This window comes from Erythranthe guttata, chromosome 10 (assembly GCF_056151865.1).
Source record: "Erythranthe guttata isolate IM_541 chromosome 10, IM_541, whole genome shotgun sequence".
Lineage (NCBI taxonomy): Eukaryota > Viridiplantae > Streptophyta > Magnoliopsida > Lamiales > Phrymaceae > Erythranthe > Erythranthe guttata.
In genome coordinates, this window is record NC_142542.1 from 4,504,224 (window position 1) to 4,525,822 (window position 21,599).

Below are 21,599 nucleotides of genomic sequence, written 5' to 3' on the forward strand. Positions count from 1 at the left end.
TCTAAAAAAAATAAGCTGCTCGAAAGCAGATAAAATATTTTTTAAAAAAATATATATACTCTACTTTTTTATTTAAAATCTTATAATGAATAAAAGAACTTATAAAATCATTACCGAAATACTTTAAAAATTAATTGAAAAACTAAGACATCACAACTTATCAACTCTTAAAACAGTGAAATGTAAAAGTTAAAAATATGTTTAGCCAAATGAGTCCTAAATATCATAAGACAAAACATATTTTGTAAGACAATTGCCCACATGTTGAACAGCTAGCCTCTTATCTTTTTTTTGGGCCACAACCATATTGTGGGGATATATATAATACGGGCCTAACATCAGGCCCATTTTCATAACGGCGCCAAAAATATTTAAAAAAAAATCTGCTGAAATTCACTCGGATATTCAAAGGTGACACGTGTTAGGACTAAGACGTTTTAATGTTATTAAATTAAAGGGTTTATTAGGGATAACCCCCTTGTTCATATTTTCTAATGAGGTAGATCCAATTTTTTTTCCCCTTTTTGAGATAGACCCAATTTTGCCAACTTGGCAAAATATATTATATAATTTGCCTTTAATACCCCTGTTTTATTTTTAAACGGCATTTATTTCCTTTACTACGTGATTTGAGATTTGCTGATAAGTTGCCTAAAATCACGGAATAAAATTACGTGAGATCATTTGCCGTTATATCAAATCGTGTACAATATTTTTCGAAGGTTCTCTTCAGCGTTCCAGCGGTTTTTTATCGTCTTTGAAGATTTCTGCACCGTCGTTGAAATAGGATCGAATTTGAGCGTTCGTTGTTGGACGTTGTTAACCGGGTATGAATGCGTTATTCGTTTTTATTTTTCGCTCAATGTCTAGGATTGTCGATTACGGTGGTTAGAAATCGTTATTTTTTGGCGGATGATGTTTGTTTGGAAGAGGATTGACAGAGTTAGATGAGGATGGTTCACGCATATCGGACCAGAGTTGTTTTATATGAACATCGTAGTTGGTTTACGCATTAATTGAAATAACTGTCTGTTGTCGTGGAGTTCATGAGTCTGATCCCGGTCGATAGTTGGATTATTTGTTTATAACAGCCGATTTAAGTGTGCTGGGTAGTACATTAAAATATAGTTCGTAGTTTTTTTTAAATTAGCATATGGATTTTGCATTTTAAGTTTATTTTTGATGATATTAATGTATTGTCATTCAAATGTATTTGCAGTCTATTTAATCATTTTTTAGTATTCTGCATTTTTTGTTTTGTTTCATGATTTTAGGTTTTTTCGATGGCGAACTTCGTACGGATTTTGTTGAGGTTTGGTGGGTTGGTTGCTATAAAGAGGTGTTTACGATGTAATGGCTCGGTAACTTCGGTTAAGTTTTAAATCGTTGTAATACAGTAGTATACTATTATGAATACCGTATGATACTACCATTATCATTTTATTATACTATTATGAGATTATTAATGTACTAGAGTTTTTTAACTCGACACATTGGTTTGATTGTGTTATGATGTGTTTTATGTATTTTATCAAAACCCTAGATTGAAATTATGAGATTATTAATGTACTATTTTATTGGTTATGTTGGAATACTTTACGTTGGTGTTGTTCTCAATGTTCTTGTCATTTCAGTGGTATATTGTTTGTAACACAATTCATATCACTACTATAACCGTAATATACTATCATAGCAGATTAATGTACTATATTGAAATTATTAATATACTATGTGGTTGAATAATACGGGATCCATAGTAAATAAACGAGATCCATAGTCGAATTAGATCAATAAGATAGTCTATTACATGATATAAGGAAAATTACCCTAATTGATTAGTATTTCAAGCAAACATATTATTCAGTTTCCATATATATTATTATTTTTTCATATATATTATTATTTACCTTAATCGTTTTCATATAATAAGGAAAATTACCCTAATTGATTAGTATTTCAAACAAACATATTATTCAGTTTCCATATATATTATTATTTTTCCAATAGTCAATTAACTAAATCCATAGTCGAATTAGATACATGGGATAGTCTATTAAAAGATATGAGATAGTCTATTAATTTTAAAACACAAATCCGCCGCCGTCACTTCTCAAATTTAGGGTTTTGATGATTCTTCGGCCCATAGTCGATTAACGAGATCTATAGTAAAATTATACCAGTGGGATAGTCTATTAAATGATATGGGATAGTATATTAATACAGATGTAATTCGACTATGCATCTCGTTAATCAACTATGGGCCGAAGAATTATCAAAACCCTAGATTTGAGTAATCCTAGATTTGAGTAACCCTAGATTGGAGCAGTGACGGCGACGGCGACGGCGGCGGCCAACGACGATAACACTTCTGGTGGATGTTTTGCCCATCAATTGTTGCAATATCACTGATTTAGTGCTCGAATTCGGTATGCGATTATAACAGATCTGCAATTACACAAACGTAATAGTCGATTTAGCCAAAACATATCAACAAATCGATGGATGATAGCGATTCAGCGAGTGGCGACGACGTACCTACGACAGCTTGCTCGGAGTGCACGAAAATCGTCGTTTCACGGCAGTGCAGACGTCTTCCCCTTTCAATCGGCCGTACCGGGAAGTTGTTTCTAAGAGGTTTTGCAGTTTATTCGATAGTGGGTTTGGGATGATAGTGATTTAACGGGAAAATAAGAAGGGATTTGATTTTATTTCAAAAGGTAAAATAACGGGTTTTGTGGGATTTGATTGAGGGTAATTATGTAATTAGGAAAAGTTTGGGCTGTTATCAAAATGGCAAATATAAATTTGGGTCTACCCCTATTATTTGAATGTTTAAGGGGGTTATATCTAATAGACCCTAAATTAAAAAATATATAGTCAGTTGAGTGTCTGATCTGGAAAAGCTTTTCAGTGTACAGAGCCAATAAATAATTTAGCGTGTTGCTTTTGTCATTTCAATTTATCTTTCCAGATTGTGGCAGTCAAGTGTGACACAACACATCTCTTCTGTTGATTTCATACTGAAAAAGTAAATTAAAGTACAGAATTTCAATGATATTAAATTAAACCATCCTTTCTGCAAAGTACACCTGTAGTTATAACTTGCAAGGGTAAATTACGTTACTTGACAAAGTACGAAAAAAAATATATGCTGTTTAGGTAATTATAACCACTTCAATTATGATTTTTCTTACAGGTTTATTTTAATAGTGTTAAATTTAACATAATCTTCTAAATTACATGAATTGTTCTCTAATTTATACTTGTTTTGTGCAAAAATGCAGTTTTTGATGCACCACAATCTGATATTTACAAGCCAAGAGATACATCTTATGATCATCTTATTTCAAAATGTGGAGTTCGAATGGGGTAAATCGAGTACAAACTAGATAATATTCCACGTAATTTGGAAGCAACTGTTGAATTTGACACAATAAGGGTGGACGTGTAAGAAAATTCATAGTTGAAGGGTGATTGTAATTACCCAAACATAATGAGTTTTTTTTTTTTCTTCATAATTTGACCTTATCTCAGGGTGACCGTAATTTACCTGAAATATAAATGAATCAAAACAAAATAAATTCCATCATCTTGTGCTATTGAACTTTTAAATAACTAAAAGTGAGCTCATGGACTCGATTACGAATCCTAACATTTCGATCAATTTTGAGTTCTAACTTCCCTCCGATCATTTCACTAGATTCACGAATCGGCTCAGGTCATTTCATTTACAGTTAATCCTAAAAAAATATTCATAATTTTTTTCTGTTGAACTAGTAAAAATAAAATAAACAATTGTTTTTCTTCTTTCTTGAAAGTGGGTAAAAGGGCTCATTGCCTACAAGGAAAGCCATGAAAGCTTTGCACAAAACTCCAAACTTTGTACAATTGTACAAACTACCTTACACATCATCTTTCTACTTCCCTAGATAAAAAAAAAAAAAAACTTTTAGCTTTTCCGTTCAGCCCCTTTTCAACTTTTTTTCATCACATTTAACCCCTCACCACTAAAAAATTAAACAATTCATCTCCTTTCTTCTCTACAATGTTCATGAAAAAATGGCAGTTTCTCCAACAACAGAGAGCATCTGCCGAAAAATCCACGATTCTCGCGACGACGAGAAACTGATAACTCAAACCCTAGTTAACCTAACCCAACCAGAGTGCAGGCAAGTTAGGGAAGCATACAAGAAAACCTACGGGGAGGACTTAATTCAACTCCTCTCCAATAAATTCGACCAACCACCGCCCTCCACGTGTCTGATGCTCGACCCGTTCGAGCGCGACGCAGCCGCAGCGAGAAAAGCCCTAGACCAAAACGACGCCGTCGCAGTCGACTACAAAGCCCTAATCGAAATACTCGCGTGCCGCAAATCGAGCCACGTTCTCCTGATCCTACAAGCCTACCGCGCCAAATACGGGATCCGTCTGGAGGCCAGCATCGCCGCCGTCGAGCCGCCGCACCCGTACCAGAAGATCCTGACGGCGCTCACGGCGGCGCACAAGGCGCACGGTGCTGACGTCAGCGCGCACATCGCGAAATGCGATGCGAGGAGGCTGTACGAGACGGGGATTGCTAGTGCCGCCGCCATTGATGAAGGTGTTGTTGTTGAGATTTTCAGTAAGAGGAGCATTGCGCAGCTGAAGCTTACGTTCTTCAGCTACAACCGTATCTACGGCCACAGTTACACCAGTGTAAGAAGATGATCTGATAAATATTATTAAATAATTAATAAATTTAACGGTAAATTACGGCTACCCCTGAGTTATGGTCAAATTACGAAAATCCTCATGTTTGGGTAATTACAACCACCTATCAATTATATTATCTTACGAAAATTATCCCTAAAGAGGAAAATGTAGGAATGTTAAACCGAAATGAAATTTCGGTACGCCAACATTTCATAACGTTTACCGAACTGAATATACGTTTTGGTTTGGTAAATAACCGAATTACTTAAATTTTATGTAAAAATATTTAAGAAGAGGAGTAGTTGTAATTATACAAATAAGAGGATTTTTTTCGTAATTTAGTCATATCTCAAGAGGGTGACCGCAATTTGCCCTAAATTTAATAATAACCTTGGAAAACAATTTGCATTTGGTTTCAGTTTCTGAAGAATGGAGGGTTTGGAGAATTTGAGGAGGCGGTGAGTGTTGTTGCAAAATGCATATGCAGCCCACCAAGATTTTATGCTAAGGTACTAATTATTAAACTATATATACATTTTAGTCGTCTCCGTCGATTTTCCGTTACCAATTCATAACATAATCAAGCATGTTCTCGATCGCTGTCTTAACTGACAGACTAACAGTAAATTGACAGAAATGATCAAAAGTGCTTAATTATTGAAACATGAGGGTGTAAATCTGTTTTCTTGTGAGCAAGTGGACCAAATGTGAAATCGATGTAAACTTGAGGGATGAAAGGTGTAATTTTTTCAATAATTACGTAATTAGTTTTCTAGTTAAAATAACTGAAATGCTATTCATAGTGCGGTTTTTACCGGCTTGCAGTGCGATTTATTTCATTTGTAACTTTCCAAAAAAAAAATCAAATTCGCCCGCTATTTCGTGTATTATTACACGAAATACACTCAATAATTTCGTGTCTTTTCACACGAAATAGCGGTGTTTATTGTTATAGAACACGAAGGACGAAACTGTTAGATTAAAAAAAATCGTGTATTTCGTGTAAACGTACACGAAATGGAAGACCATATTTCGTGGAGTTTTCTACGAAATGGAAGACCATATTTCGTAGATTTTTCCACGAAATATGAAGTGACATTTCGGAAAATTCAGTACGAAATAACTAATTGATTTATTTTTTAACTAACCAATTTATTTCAGACACTCAAATTGACATAAAAATTCAAATACAAATACAAATTGAATTAGAATTCAAATACAACTACAAATTGATCTAAATTTCAAATACAAAATTGACACAAAAATTCAAATACAACTACAAATTGAACTAGAATTCAAATACAACTACAAATTGATCTAAATTTCAAATACAAAATTGACCTAAAAATTCAAATACAAATACAAATTGAACTAGAATTCAAATGCAACTACAAATTGAACTAGAATTCAAATACAACTACAAATTGAACTAGAATTCAAATACAACTACAAATTGAACTAGAATTCAAATACAACTACAAATTGATCTAAATTTCAAATACGAATAAAATTGAACTAGATTTCAGATACAACTACAAATTGAACTACCGACCAGACTTTAATTGTTCGTACAAGAGTAGTCGGGGTTTGTACGTTTTGAGTAAGTGCCTCAAGTTTTTAGCTCTATGGTGTACCCATGCCGGATGGATTGGTGGTAGTGGACTATTTGCGACCAAATTAACAAACATGAAATGATTGTTGTGCAATGTCACAACAATCATACATGATAAGTGACCACTGCCAAACATAGGAAGGTAAGTCATACTCCCTACTTGAGTCAAAAGTACCACTAATGCACTGTATCTGGTAGCAATGGCCAATCCCATTTCATTCATGTCCATCCAATAAGCTTGTGGACAAGGCCCTGAGGTCCAGTCACACTTGCGTATGACCTCAACGTATCCGGTACTGCCAAACATCGCCGTGTAGACACTAGCATGCTCGTATAACTCAATAAGCAACTCCCCTCTCACTTGCGGCCATCTTTCTTGATCCCCGTACACGGCTTGAGCAACGCACCGGTACCCACAGTTGCCATCCGCCATCACGTTAACATAATCTTGAATAAGACGGACCATAAATCTGGGCACGAAAGAATAAAAGCCGATTCCTTCATGTGCAGGTATTGTAGGGGCAGCAGATTCTTGTGTGGGAATACGAGAACCACGACCTTTCATCTTCGATTGAGGCGTTCCATCAGTGCTTCTCTCAACCTTTGTTTTAGGAATCTTTGCACCAGATGAGGTTTGGCGACCCTTGGAACCACAAGACGACTTAATTGTCTCCTCATCAATATGATACTGCCATCCAGAAGGGTCTCTCTTTGTCGAGTTATTCTTTGGTCGTCCTTTGGTCTTAACAAATGATGGCTCGGACAGATGCGACGTAGACGGATAAACGATGCCACGCAATGAGGCCACGGCATTTATCTTACTCGTGTAATTCATCTTCTTCAAATTGCAATTCAGGTCATCAATCTGTCTATCCACAATCTCCTCGCGGTTTACTTGATACTCAGGTAGCTCCGAAGGCTCAACTGCCATGGTACTCCAGAATGGATGCAAGTCTGAAATGACGAACGTGTCATTATCTTCCATTTTCTGCACAATTTTGCACGCGCATGGGAGCCCATGAGTATTCCAAAGATAGTGTGTGCAAATACTTGGATCTTGCATCGCCGGGGACTCCATCTCTTCATCCAATTTCTCTAATGCCAGATGCGTAACATAACAAATCAAACCCTGAAAACACGGCCATGCTGCAGTATGCTTCCTTATCTTGGATGATAATGAAAAATCGCACTTCAGCTCACTAATTTGGATATAAACTTGGTCCCGAAGTTTGCCTTGCACGTTATCCAGACCTCCGGTCGAAGCATTTAACCAACCCTTCGCTGAAGAATGAGCGCTCTCCACCCTATCCAATTACAACAACAATCAGAGCATACAACGACAATCAAATTACAAAATAAATATTATTTTTATATAATATCTTTTATCATTTAAATAACTAAAACATGTAATACCTGTTGGTGCTCGTGTTGCCAAAATGATACACATTGCGAGTATAAGCACGAACAAACTTCTCCTTGTATATCAACCACGTATCATTCAAATACTGTATCAGCCTAGGATACCCTGCATACCGTCCAACAATTTCATTGTAATTGTAATGATACTCTTCTTCGGTTTCTGATTTCACCAGCTTAGCCCACAGCACACGTCGGAATATTAGACCTTGGTCCTTGTTGCCTCCCATAAATTTCGTCGCATTTGCCTCAACATTTCTGTTTATATGGAATATACACAACATATGATACGAAAATGGGAAGACATTTGGTAGTGCTTTCAAAAGACCCAACTCTCTGTCTGTCAAGATCGCATCAGGTTCGACACCATCTAGCAACTCTTTCAAACAATTCAAAGTCCACTCGTAGGTGTCTGCATCTTCATGCGACATAAATGCAACAGCAATTGTATAATTCCTCCCAACTGGAGTTATCCCAATTATTTCCAAAAGAGGCATTCCATACCTACAACAATGTTGTTTTTACATATTTAAACAATACAAGACATTAAAACACAATAATCATAATTTGAACAATCGTAATTTTTACTTACTTATTGGTTTTGTATGTGCAGTCCATCAATATAACATACGGGAACAACCGTAATAACTTAATAGATTCGGGACATGCAAACATAATATCTGTAATCGTGTTGCTCGTTTCACTATCGACGCGATGCCAATATCGATACTCGCCTTTTTGAAAGTTATGCATCATAAACTGAATAACAGTCATGCCCTCCATTTCCTCAGATTTAATCTTGGCCAACTCATTGTAAACATGCTTCATAGAGGTTTGTATCGTCGGATCATCTTTTCTCAGTCTATCCATGATCAGCATTGGCTTCACGTGAGAATTTCGCAATTCTTTAATTCTTGCTTTCTGTTGTGGAGTTATACGACTAGTCGTACCTTGTCCGTGAGGAAACAAAGTCGGACGATGACTATGCCTGCCATCGCTGACAGTCAACCGCCATAATTCATCAAACCTTGACCTTTTGCCAATCAATTTGAACGGACAACCACATTTTTTTGTTCCTGAGTTTCTAGGATCTTCCACATCGATATTCGTTTGTCGGCCATGTCCGTATTTGTCACACGTCATGTACTGTGCATTCTCCCTTCTAGACTGACAAATCAAACGGTGACAATGACTAACTGCAGTTTCTTTCGCCCAGTTGATTAATTCTTCCCTACTGCCGAACACAATATCAACTTGGAAGAAGTGAGAGAAATCTTCATATTCCTTTTTATCCAAAACCGAGGGATCAAAATACAAATTGTCGTCATATGGCTGCGTAAATACAAAAAAAAGGTTAGATACTTGCACAAAAAAAATTAATAACAATACTAGGTATTTCGTGTATAATTACACGAAGTATATGCATACATTTCGTGTAATTTTACACGAAATGTATGCATACATTTCGTATAGTACTGCACAAAATAAATAACAAAACAGTTTTACTGATATTTCGTGTGACTTTACACGAAATAATAGGTATCATTTCGTAGTATTGTACACGAAATGACTGGAAAACACGAATAAAGTGTTCATTTCGTGCAAAACACCACGAAATGACTTGAATAATTTCGTGATATTCTACACGAAACGACTGAAAATCGAAAAAAATCACACTAAAACGTATTTTTTTACCTCATTTACGGGATCGATGTTGGCCATCTTGATAATCGTTGGGTTTTAACTCATTTCTACGAAAACAAATCACGATCTACGAAAGTCGAAATATTTGGAGGTTGAGAGGATTTTGTAAAAGGTTAAAGTGTTTTTTGACAAATGAATTATTTTGCACTGTAGCTGGAAAAAACCGCACTGATAATAGCAAGCCCCTTAAAATAATATACGTGATATTATTATTGAAATTTACTGATTTTTAAAATTTTATGTTTTATAAGCGGGCATCTTATTTTTTAGGGGGGACGAATATACTAGAATACATACATAGATAAATAAATTGCAGGGCCAACGGCCCCTCGAGCCTCTACTTGGGTCCGCCTGTAATTTACATTAAAAAAAAGTAGCGACATTTTTGCTTATGATATTTACTTGCGACTTTAATCTTGGAATTGTAGCATAACTTTTGTGGCATATCTTTGCGACTAGGTTCTCTACGGATGCTTAAAGGGTACGACAATCGACGAGGGCGCTATGGTCCGCGTTATGGTCAGTCGGGCGGAGGTGGACATGAACGAGATACAAAAGGAATTCAAGAAAAAATATGGCATTGAATTGAAAAATATGATATGTGAGATTCTTCCACATGGGAATCTTAGAGATTTTCTTGTTGCATTAGCCAACAAAACCTTAATTAATAGCTAATTGCTATCTTAATTCTTAATTAAAAATGGTGGCCCATATTTTGTATAGATAGATAGTGATTAACTAGCCTTGCTAAGTTTATGTAAGAGTACCTATGTATTTAACTTTTGGTCCTCCTAAAAGAAGAGTAAGAAACATTTGTAGGAGGTTAATTAGGAGCTAAAGTAAGGTTGTAATAGACTACTAATAATTATTAAAATTTATTAGTATTTTTACTCCAAAAAATACAAATTATTTGTTGTTTTGTTAATAGAATCAATATTTGATTTAAGTTTTTTTCTTTAAATAATAATTTAATTATTATATACTTATTGATTTATTGATGTAAAATTTCAATTCAAGTACCTAAAAACTTTGAATTGTTATTGAAAATAAAATTTGTATTAGTAAATAAATGTATATCTTATACTATCATCAAGCCTTCAAGCCACGTTTGGTTGAATCTTTTAGTACTATTTTAATATTTATTAAGTTTAATTAGTTTGTTCAACTCATTTTTTTAATACTATTTTAATATTTATTTAGGGGAAAAATACAGTTTTTATCCCTCAAGTTTGCACTAATTTCAAATTTGGTACCCCATGTTCACAAAAAAAATATTTGGTCCTTTATTTTTCAAAAATTCAACACTTTTAGTCATTTCCTTGAATTTTCTTCAATTTTGTGTTAAAACTAACGGAATCAAGAGTCTTCCATGACTTGATTAACTAACAAACTAACGATAAATTGACGAAAAATGACCAAAAGTGTTAAATTATTGGAACACGAGGGACCGAATGTGTTTTTTGTGAATATGAGGGGCCAAATATGAAATTGATGCAACATTGAGGGGTGAAAACTATAATTTTCCCATTTATTAAGTAATATTATTTCAAAAGGCTCATCTACAAAAGTGGTGCAGAAAATAAATAGCCAAAGCCCATATTGGTTTCCTGGCTTTCAAAAAACAGACTTCACTCGCCGCCCAACTTTCAACGCCGCGTCCGGCCACTTCCCGCCGCCGAGCTCTCAGCGGAGCATCCGCCCAGTTGTATAAATGGGTAAGATTATGGTGACCTAATATTTGGTTCACGTTACAATTTTATGTTTTATTTTAGCTGATTTTGTTGTTATACTTCATGTTTAGGTATAGAAGAAAAATCCAATCCCAAATCCCGCGCAGAGCGCAGAAAAGAAGCTCGCATCTCTAAGAATAAGAGAAAGTTTGATTCTTGGGTCCAACACGGAGTAATGCATTCAATAATACCAATCAATTTTGATTTTCTTTTCGTGCTTTAATTTCCCTATTTTCTGATTTTTTTTTTTTATTATGTTTTAATTTGAGTGAAATTTGTGTTTTCATGATGTAGCAATCGAAGAAAAAATCGAAGCCTGGAAAAAAAACACCCAAGGATAATGGAACTAAGATTCTTACCGAGGCGGAGAAATCGAAAACGAAAGGGTGGGGGGAGCCTCGTAAAATAGGCAACAATAGAAATGAAAATGATTCGATACGGAACAAGGGTTTTGGGAAAGCTCCGAAGACCAAATTCTTCGACTTGCTAGAAATGGAGATGGGGGGGAAACTAGTGCCGTCGGCGGAGGAGGATTTGAATGTCGAGAGGAGGCTTGCGAAGAAGCTCAAGTTGAAGAAGGGGAATTTGGGCGCAGCTAATGATGGTATGGACATGTTGCTTGAAGGAGTCCCCGATATTGACGAGCTCGGAGAATTTGAAAAAGTCGGTAAAAAATCTGGAAAAAGTAAGAAAAAAATTTCCATGAATGAGGACTCGGAGGATGATATTTCAGTTGATGACGAGGATGGAGAATTCGATTTTCTTGGTAGTAGTGATGAGGAATCTGATTTGCTAGCTAGTGGTGAGGAGGAAGATGAAGAAGGTGAAGAAGAATCTGATTTGTTAGGTGGTAGTGAGGAGGAAGATGACGAGGGTGAAGAATCCGATTTTCTTGGTAGTAGCGACGAGGAAGATGAAGAATCCGATAGACCAGTTAGTGGTAAGGGGAAAAAAAGAAAAACGAAATTTGAAGAGGATGTCGAGACTGAAGCTGACGTGGCATTGGAAAGAAAACTTGCAAAGAAACTCAAGGTGAAGGCGGGCAAGGTACAGGGAGATGATGATGATGACATCAGCATGTTGGATGGAAAGAACGAAAATGATTTGAAAACTTCGTCGTCTGAGTTGGCAGTGAAAAGTTCTTCTAACGCGGGACTCGGCAAATATGTACCTCCTCATCTGAGATCTCATGGTGGAGGTGAATCTGCAGAATATGCTCAAGTTCGTAAACGAGTAAGAGGTGTGTATTTACCGTTGCATTTTGCATTGCCTAATGTTTCAGAATGTTATACTGATTGTTTTGTCTGTTGGTTATGATGGTACCATCTCAATCGATTTTATGATTTAATTCATTTTTTGTTTCTTTTCAGGACTTCTAAATAAGCTTTCTGAAACCAATGTGGAGTCGATCACTGCGGAGATTTCTACACTATTGCAAGTAAGATACTAGTTATCGTTTTTTTTCTTCTGTCATTTAGTTTTGAGGTGTTTGATTTTAGTTCTTGGAGGCAATAGATAATCGAGGAAATGTGATTATGAATAGTTAATGAACTCAGAGATATCGTTGCTAGTTAATATTACTCTAATTAGCTATGTAGCACGGAAACTTCAACTTCTTAACGTTTCCGCGTTCGAAGACACCTGCCAGACACCTTATGGGCTATTTTGCAATTTCTGAAAAGTTAGAAACATGTTGGAATAGCAAATTTCTATTTCCAAAAAAATAAAATTACTGCTTCCCTAGTTTATTACATGATTTAGTGATCAATTGCAAATCAATAAGTTGATAATAATACTTATGTTGAATATATTTGTGTGGAAATATTAAAAAAATTATATATAAATAAACTTATATATGTTTATATAGCATATTTATAATTATACCCCTATACTTTTAATATTTACCTGTTTCTCCTAAGTTCTTGTATCCCCATTTTTGGGATATGCTGTTTCCTCGTGTCCGTTTCCCAGCTTCGCCGTATCACCGTTTCCGTATCCGTGCTACATAGCTAATTAGTGAACATTACTCTAATTGAGTCAATCTCAAAATTTTATGATATTTGCAGTCAGTTGGTCGAACTGCGGGCTCTCAAATTGTAAGTGAAGAAGTTGTTGCATCATGTTCGGGAGGTCCTCGTGGCAATGAACAGTAAGCATATATTTTTTTTCCGTATATATCTGAGCTGCTCAAGACACTTTTTCGTTTTTATATTATTTACGATACTTTGTTTAAGTAACTTCATTATCTATTATCACTTATTACTGAATAAAAAGTCCATCGTTGAAAAAGCCCTTGAATTAATTTAATTATTCATAATTACTTGAAGTTCCAACCGATTCTGACCTTGTTTGTCTTGATTTTGTCCAAAATTCTAGTTTCCATTGTAAATAAATGTAGGACTTAAATATGAGATTGACGTGTTGTTCTCTGTTATTTAAACTCTTCCTCGTTTTATGACATCTAATATAAATTTATATTTATATTTAAAGGTATGCTGCAGTTTTTGCATCATTTGTTGCTGGAATGGCTTGTTCGGTCGGGATAGACTTTGGTGCAAAACTTCTTGAACGACTTGCTAAATGTTTCGAGGTGCTTCTTTCTCAAACAACTTTTACGCCATCTTATGCATTCTATTTTTCTAATCACGAGACCTCAGTGAAAAGGTTGAGGTTGTTCGATTCAAGCTTAATTTTTACGTGCCATTTTCGTGTTCTTTCTTCAGGAAGAGTATTCGAAAGACGACAATCTCTCCCTGCGGAATGTGACTCTTCTTCTTTCGTATTTATATGTGTTTGGTATTTGTTCAAGGTAAACAAACAAGCTCAAGAAAATATGCACTAACTTTTGATCTGAACATTTCTTCTCTATTTTTCAACCGCAACGATATTACGTATCTGTGCGTTTTTGACCAACTGACGAGATTTTCTAATTCACAGCGAGTTGATATACGATTTCCTGATAATGCTCGGTAAGCGGTTGACTGAGGTTGATGTTTCTACAGTCTTGACAGTTCTGCAGTGTAAGTGCTATTTTGTCTTTTATCGTTTATGCTAATAGAATCTTCGACTATGGATTCTAATTTCTAACATTAAATTTTTATATCAATAACGAGTTATTGAATTATTGCTTCTGACAGGTTGTGGGATAAAATTACGAGGAGATGATCCTGTCGGGATGAAAAACTTTATTTCAAGTGTTCAGAGTAGGGTAAATGAGTTGAAGGCTTCTTCAGAAGACGGAAAATCAAATATAAACAACAAAAGAGTAGGGTCATTCTAAATTCCAACGAGCGGGTTTTTTTCTTACATTTGCTTTCAACTTCCATTGACTTGCATCGTTTTCTGCAGATGGAGTTTATGCTTGAAACTATATGTGATATCAAGAACAATAAAAAAAGATCCAAGGAAGATACTGTGCAGCACACCCGGATTAAGAAGTGGCTACAAAAGGTTTATATTTTTGAAATTTTCATTCCTTAAGGCCTCGTTTGGTCATATAGATCGGATTAATTTGGATTAGATGTGATTTATCAATAACATCCCTAAATTCTGGTACTAAGTGTGATTTATCAATAACTAATTAACAATAATCATATCCTAATTTGTATCATTTTATGGATAAAAAAGTTTTCTTGCTTTGTAGTACCTACCTACAAAATTAATCGCAGGGAGTGGGGTTAGGGGTAGCTGCTGATTTTATTGGATAGTAGCATTTAATCACGGGCTTCAACTTTAGTTCCGGGCTTGATTAAGTTTGATCTTGTCAACCGAACTTGTTACTAACTCCTACTATTTAGTCAATAGGACTTAAGTAATTACATTTATCACAACCAAATTTTATTACAATCATAAGCTCAAGATGCACCCGATGATTACAATTTTTACCACAACACATCTCTTAATTATATTTCTCGTATGCTAAAAATCAAATATAAGTAACCATCTTTCTTCGTTGCAGTTAAGAGTAGATGATATATTAATTCGAGGGTTGAAATGGAGCAAGCTTCTTGATCCTAGCAAGAAAGGTCAGTGGTGGTTGTCCGGAGAAAATGCTTCGAAAAGGGAAAACGTCGAAGAGGTTGCCAACACAATTGATAAGGAGATTCTTGAAACCAAAAAGATGCTACAGCTGGCAGCATCGCAGAGGATGAATACCGATGCAAGGAGGGCTATTTTCTGTGTAATTATGAGCGGTGATGACTACGTCGATGCTTTTGAAAAACTCCTCAGATTAGACTTACCTGGGAAACAGGTAATTATTATTATTATTATTATTATTTATTTTTTTATTTCCTTATTACTATTTTATGTAATATTTTTTTGCGTGTGTAGGATCGAGAGATTATACGCGTACTTGTGGAGTGTTGTCTCCAAGAGAAAGTGTTTAACAAGTACTATTGTGCTCTTGCATCAAAACTGTGCAGTTACGACAAGAACCACAAGTTCACTTTGCAGGTTCGAATTTGTAATTCTGTTTATTATTTCGTGAAATTGAAAAATCGAATATCTTAGACCATTTTCTGCAGCTATTAATGTTGCTTTACGATGCGATGCGTTCGGGAAAGAAAAAAAAAAGATATCTTATAAGCTTATAACCTAATGGAGTCAAAACGACGTGTTATTTGGATGCAATAAATTATTTTTTGCTTTTTTTTCCAAATGGCCTTAACCGGCAATTTGTACCCTAATAAAAAATTAATAAAAAATAAAAGCGCCTATTTGTACGTGTGATTTGCTATTTTAGCAGTTCCTTCACTAATTTCTTCTCGTTTATCTTCTTCCTCTGCTGCAGTACTGTTTGTGGGATCATTTCAAGGAATTGGATTCGATGCCATTGATAAGATCGATGCACTTATCAAAATTCATTGCGGAAATGGTTGCATCATTTAGCATTTCACTAGCGGTTCTGAAGGCAGTTGATTTAAACAACGTGTTATCTCTGACTCCTAAGAAGATCATGCATTTCCGTATGCTGTTTGAGGCGATATTCGAGTTTTCGGATAAGGTCGTTTGGAATATTTTTACCCGTTTAGCTATTACTCCAGAGAATGAATCCGTCAAGAGCGGGGTCGAGTTTTTCATCCGCAAATACGTTGTGTGTGGTAAAAAACCTCTAGAAATTATGTTCAAGATTGCCCGGAGAGCTCTCGACAACGTTGAAGGTGTCATACTGTGAATTTGGCCGAGTTTCGGATATTCTAATTTTTGTTTTATTTCGTCGTGGCCAAGTTTTGTAGACTAGGATTAGAACATGTTTTTGTGTTTGTCCATTGATATTTGTTTTTTTTTTAATTTATGTATTTCTCCTTTTATTATTGGTTTTTGTGTCATAATTTTAGTAATTTATTTATAATGTTATTCAATAACTTTAATTGATTAAAATTAGGATTAATGAAAGTATTTCTCCTTCTATTGTTGCTTACTTTAGACACTGAATTTCACTATGGTGGAAGGGTATTATTATTTGTTACAACAAATATGTATTTAATATTGGAAATTACAAATTGCCATTTGTTTATTTAAATTAAAAATACATGAAAATAATACCTTCCTTTTGAATTGAAAGATAATAAGGCAAATTACGGCAACCCCCTAAGGTAAGGACAAATTGCGAAAACCCCTATTATGTTTGGGCAATTACGATCACCCTTCAGTTATGTATTATCTTACACTTCCACTCTTACGCTGTCAAACTTACATTCTAAATAAAGAAGTTTTTGTAAGAAAATACACAATTGAGGGGCTGGTTGTAATTACCCAAACAAGAAGGTTTTTTCTTTTGTAAATTGGCTTTTCCTCAAGGAGGTGTCCGTAATTTGCCCAAGATAGTAATTAACTCAATTTCTCAGTAATTGGATGAAATCTCAAGAGTGAAAATCAGAAAAAACATAATATAATTAGCTCACCCATAGAGATCCTTGCAAATATTACCAACACACAACAAGGGTAGGCTAAAATCTGCTCAGGACACACTACACTTTATATGAGAATAACTCGGTCTAAAAATCCAGCAGTCAGCACTTAGTACAGCTCTTCAAAACACAGCATTAGCACTAAAACGAGAGTCTCTACGAATTTGGTTCTTGATCTACATTAACTTTATACCCGATCCACTGGTTATCGCTATACGGCATGACAGAGGCACGTTCAGGTATTGGCAAGGTATAGTTGGTCGAGAAAACCACTGTGGTCCCATGAACCGGCGGCTGGTTTTCTGCAACTCTTTGCTCGGTAACAGGTTCGGCTGCGATTGCATTCTCCATTTGGGAATGAACCATGTTAGCACCACTTGATGATGGTAAATTACTATGCTGCGACGGGTCTTGAAGATGAATGTTCGCATTCGTTTTTTCCGGTGAAGACTTGGCTCGTTTTGCTTGTGCACGAGTTTCTTCAGTAAATAATCAAAATTTCAAATCAGAAATTAATTCTTGAAATAAACTAAAATGTGAGGCGAAAAAAATTTATATGTTATTAACAATACTACTCAAACCTCACAACATTAAAGAATACGGGATTTTGCTGATAGTACCTTCGTCTGTTGTATCTGGATGCTTTTTTATCGTTCCATCAGCAACAGCAATTCCATCGATAGATGGCATCCTTGAGGATTGTGTAGGTGGCCCACCTGAAAACATTAACAGTGGATTTATTGCACAAGCCAACTTCTACCGGATTTGACAGTTATAAGACAATAGGAGTATTTCTCAAGGGCAATAATGTCATAATGTCGGGTCAACTTCAACACATAGGAGACAGGAATATTCAGCTTCTCCTGGCAATTTTAAGGCTAAATGACTTGCATTCGTAATTAAAGGGCTTGCTTTCGAAAAAATATAAGGTCACTATTAGGAAAGTCATGACCTACCGTTATAGAAGCTCGAATACATAATGTTAATAAAGGTCCGTAGAATAGAAGGTTGAGTATGTAATATTTAAAAAAAAGGCCTACCGATCAAATCAAGAAAATAACTATCTTTACATCATATAAGAAGCTGAAGTAAATTTCAATTTTGGTCCACAACTTCAAAATTAGCAACCAATTAAAATGAAAAGACACCATACACATGTTTTGCAACTGAAATACTTTAATATACTCTAAACACCGTTCCGAATTGTCAATATATTCAAATAAAGGATTTTATTGGAAATGTTCAAATCCAGTGCAGAAGTATGGTTCAGTTTTCAGACCAATAGTGCTGCGGTGTTTGGCAATAATTTTTTTCATCAAATCCCATACTTCAAATAGTTGCTGTAATAAATACATACATTATAAATAATAAAGTAAAGTAAAGCCACAACAAACCCCAACCACAACACACTAGAGAGTATTAGTTTCTTACTGTGTGTAAGAGCGCAGTAAGCAACTTTAGCAGCATTCATCTCCGCCAGCTTCTTGGTTTTCGCTTCAGCCCCTGTGTAAGTATTACTTCCTACCTCCACTGTAGACACAAACGAAGGCCTATGCGACATACCCGAGCTGGTCGTTTCATATGACGGACATAGAAGACCCTTTCTTTGAGCGAATTCTTGTAGGAGGTTTTTGTGTAAACCGACATCCTATGGGCATTTCAAATTCATTGTGTATTCGTAAAGCAACAAAAAATCACATTATCAAGAGATTTGTGTTATTTGAAATTATTTGAAATAGTAACTACCTCTTGAATCACGTTCAGTGACAACTCCTGACAAGCAACTTTGGCGGCTGCTTGTTCAGCTTCCTTCAGTGTGGGGAAGAATTCCACCGTTTCATATGATTTCCCATTAAGGGAGACTCTTGACCTGAATCGGCGAGAATGAGGCGGCCCTTCGGATTCAGAAGAATACACTGGAAAACCAATATTTTGCTTTTGACCATACTGTTGTAGCTGGTTCTTATACATGCTCACCGCATCTGTGATAGAAAAGAGCAACAACCAGAATGAAATATTATTTAATCGTGGAAATGCCATGTCAGGCGCACCTATCAGAATCGGAACATACCAATGGATGAAAAAGTACCATGTCATGGTTGTACACAAGTTTTGTTCTCTTTCTAGAATATGAATTAGTCAATTCAGTTTTCCAAGTATAATTATTATTAGCGGACAACGTCATACATGAATAACGGACCAAAATCAATTTGTTAAAGAGCTCTCAGTCTTATAATACCTTCTACGTTAACATGTCAAAACGACTAGGCTAGAAATTAAAAACCGTCAACACACCTAGTTTCATTATTACCTCAATACATCAAAATACAACATATTCGCTTATGCAGTAATGAGAAAAAGACTTTATTTTTTTACAATTTGAAACGACCACCAATCTCCAACTTCAACGAGGAAAGTGTTGCCTCAGTAATTTAACCAGTCGAACTCCAGAAATCAGGCCATCAGAAGATTTGAAATAACAAGATAATCTAAATAAAACACAAAGCTATAATCATTCTCTGACCTTTATGATTGGAACCTATCGCAATCCTATAAACCGTAGAAGCTTGTGTAGCATCTCCACTACTCTGCTGCGGATCATTCTTCGTCGCCAAAAATCCTGCACAAACATCATTGAAGTTTCAATGTCTTATTCTATCACTTCCAGTTTTATCTATCAATTTTTTTCCCCTCCTATTTCAATTTCATTTTTCACAAGATCTGAAGAAATTTGAATAACACCGCATAACTATAATCGCTAAGTAAGACACTGCCTGTAAAAAAAAAAAAGATCGATCGAACACACCGCCACCTACATTACTCAACAAATAAAGGATTCTCACCGAACTTTCAAAGATAAATTTTAGATGAAATTTTTGAAGGAAGTAAGAAAAAATCAAGTTCACTCATTGAGAGTAATGAAACCCCCAAAAACACAAAACCTAGGAATTACCGGGAGGAGGAACCGGAAGTGATGAAGGAGCAGGAGAATTAGGGATTGTGGCAGTAACCGGGCGATGCACCTCAGACGGCGGCGGCACAGCCGGGAGTAGGGCAGCAGGCGGTACGGCACTAATTTGAGGGTAAATAGCGGAAGAGGCAGTGGGCAAGGCGTGGGCAGGGGGCGGCGGCGGAGGAGCATTGAAATGGTTGAAGGCAATTCGGGCGGCGGTGTTCTGAGCATCCTTGGCCGACTTGCACGGTTCCGGAGTTTCGAAGCGGTGACCGTTCACATTGACAACGGCGGTGAAGCGGGCCATGTGATCGGGGCCGACTTTGACGGTGGTGTACTCCGGCAACTCCCAATTCCTCCTCTGGCAGAATTCCTGTAATTTACTCTTGTTCATCTTTTTTTTTTTTTTTTGATTTTTTTTTTTTTTGAAATTTAAATTATACAAAATTGAAAGAGGGAATAAGAGATTTGAGAGAATGTGAAGAAATCTAATTGAAGAGTGATGAGATCGTCGGCGAGTTCATATGTGTGCGGCCAATTAATGATTTCTTGAGGGGAAAAGTGGTGAAGTTTGTACGTATGGTAAGATTTTTTCCTTCTTTTTTTTTTTGGGAATAAATATAAATATTTATGTACTAGGGTATATTGTGTTGGATACGCCTGTTTTTTTTTTACTTTTTACTGCACTGTTAAAAGAATTAAAAACCTCCCGTGTGCTGTTTTTATTAGCAAAATAATCAATTAAATTCAAAATTAAATGGGTCCCGAAAGTAAAAATGGTGTCCCAATTTTCGTTCCAAAATAATTGGAATGCAAAAATTTCGATCGGATTTTGAAATGCCTCGAAATCGGAGGAATTTTTGAAAACTTTGAAAGTTGCATTAGTTTATAATCTCCTGTTTCAAATTCGAATTTTCACAATATTTTTTTGAAAATGTATCTTTACCACCTCAACCAATAACCTTTTCTATGAACTTATGTATAACACTACTATTTGTTTAAATGTATAAAGTTTTGATACTAATTAATCTTTTCTAAGATTCTGATTTACTTGATCCTTCGAAATTCATATTTTTCATATTAAATGTAACATAAGTCGTATTATAGAATTACAAAATATATCATAAATTATACTATATATTTTGAAAAATCATCGAAATATTCGCAACTGAAATCAGATTGGAAATCGAAATTTCCGAAAATTTTATATACCAATTTAATTCAGTTCCAAATATATTCGAAAAATCGAAAATCGAAATAAAAAGTACGGTTCTAATTTTGGATATTTTCGAATCGGAATTTAGAAATCCCATTCCGCATTCCACCCTAGAGGGTATGTAGGATGAAAAAATACAACGAAAATTTATGCTAATTAATGAGAAAAAAAAAAGAAAAAAAAAACAATGTTTCAAAATCGGAATCGGATTCAGCCGATATCAATCCATTTTCTAAAATTATCTTGAAACGATATTTTTCATTCCAAATTAAACAAGTTACAATATATAATTCTTTTTTGAACAAAATTGAAATACATTCTGATTTTCAATTCGATTTTGATTTCCAAAAATTGCACGTATAAC

General features: G+C 35.4%; 4 protein-coding genes across 4 annotated transcripts; 2 read left to right on the plus strand and 2 right to left on the minus strand.

Annotated features, from left to right (window-relative positions):
* Window positions 1–3,883: 3,883 nt before the first annotated feature.
* On the plus strand, window positions 3,884–10,324 carry LOC105949922 (uncharacterized). The gene is made up of 3 exons (XM_012973226.2): window positions 3,884–4,695; window positions 5,112–5,201; window positions 9,884–10,324. Exons 1-3 carry the CDS (start codon window positions 4,060–4,062, stop codon window positions 10,097–10,099), a joined length of 942 nt encoding a protein of 313 aa, XP_012828680.2. The 5' UTR covers window positions 3,884–4,059; the 3' UTR covers window positions 10,100–10,324.
* Window positions 7,754–9,592, minus strand: LOC148767325 (uncharacterized). Its single transcript, XM_088824122.1, has 2 exons — window positions 9,416–9,592; window positions 7,754–9,052 (listed from the first exon to the last, which is right to left on the minus strand). Exons 1-2 carry the CDS (start codon window positions 9,440–9,442, stop codon window positions 8,309–8,311), a joined length of 771 nt encoding a protein of 256 aa, XP_088680248.1. The 5' UTR covers window positions 9,443–9,592; the 3' UTR covers window positions 7,754–8,308.
* A 661-nt stretch (window positions 10,325–10,985) lies between the features above and the next one.
* LOC105949968 (MIF4G domain-containing protein / MA3 domain-containing protein) lies at window positions 10,986–16,564 on the plus strand. Its single transcript, XM_012973283.2, has 13 exons — window positions 10,986–11,139; window positions 11,226–11,326; window positions 11,449–12,394; window positions 12,525–12,592; window positions 13,221–13,303; window positions 13,645–13,744; window positions 13,878–13,963; window positions 14,092–14,174; window positions 14,292–14,419; window positions 14,503–14,604; window positions 15,113–15,406; window positions 15,487–15,609; window positions 15,947–16,564. The coding sequence occupies exons 1-13, from the start codon at window positions 11,136–11,138 to the stop codon at window positions 16,328–16,330; spliced, it is 2,502 nt and encodes an 833-aa protein (XP_012828737.1). The 5' UTR covers window positions 10,986–11,135; the 3' UTR covers window positions 16,331–16,564.
* A 461-nt stretch (window positions 16,565–17,025) lies between these two features.
* Window positions 17,026–20,635, minus strand: LOC105949970 (uncharacterized). Its single transcript, XM_012973284.2, has 6 exons — window positions 20,020–20,635; window positions 19,591–19,686; window positions 18,813–19,048; window positions 18,498–18,714; window positions 17,687–17,782; window positions 17,026–17,545 (listed from the first exon to the last, which is right to left on the minus strand). The coding sequence occupies exons 1-6, from the start codon at window positions 20,411–20,413 to the stop codon at window positions 17,223–17,225; spliced, it is 1,362 nt and encodes a 453-aa protein (XP_012828738.1). The 5' UTR covers window positions 20,414–20,635; the 3' UTR covers window positions 17,026–17,222.
* Window positions 20,636–21,599: the final 964 nt, after the last annotated feature.

Bases quoted from the DNA above. Each gene is read 5' to 3' on its own strand.
- LOC105949968 (XM_012973283.2), top strand. The intron at 11,327-11,448 runs GTAATGCATTCA...TTCATGATGTAG, and splicing joins ATTCTTGGGTCCAACACGGA to CAATCGAAGAAAAAATCGAA. The intron at 12,593-13,220 runs GTAAGATACTAG...TGATATTTGCAG, and splicing joins AGATTTCTACACTATTGCAA to TCAGTTGGTCGAACTGCGGG.
- LOC148767325 (XM_088824122.1), bottom strand. From the start codon at position 9,442: ATGGCCAACATCGATCCCGTAAATGAG. The intron at 9,053-9,415 runs GTAAAAAAATAC...GTATTTACGCAG, and splicing joins ACATCGATCCCGTAAATGAG to CCATATGACGACAATTTGTA.
- LOC105949970 (XM_012973284.2), bottom strand. From the start codon at position 20,413: ATGAACAAGAGTAAATTACAGGAATTCTGCCAGAGGAGGAATTGGGAG. The intron at 19,687-20,019 runs GTAATTCCTAGG...ATGTTTGTGCAG, and splicing joins ACTTCCGGTTCCTCCTCCCG to GATTTTTGGCGACGAAGAAT. The intron at 17,546-17,686 runs GTACTATCAGCA...TATTTACTGAAG, and splicing joins TCCAGATACAACAGACGAAG to AAACTCGTGCACAAGCAAAA.
- LOC105949922 (XM_012973226.2), top strand. From the start codon at position 4,060: ATGGCAGTTTCTCCAACAACAGAGAGCATCTGCCGAAAAATCCACGAT. The intron at 4,696-5,111 runs GTAAGAAGATGA...ATTTGGTTTCAG, and splicing joins ACGGCCACAGTTACACCAGT to TTTCTGAAGAATGGAGGGTT. The intron at 5,202-9,883 runs GTACTAATTATT...CTTTGCGACTAG, and splicing joins CACCAAGATTTTATGCTAAG to GTTCTCTACGGATGCTTAAA.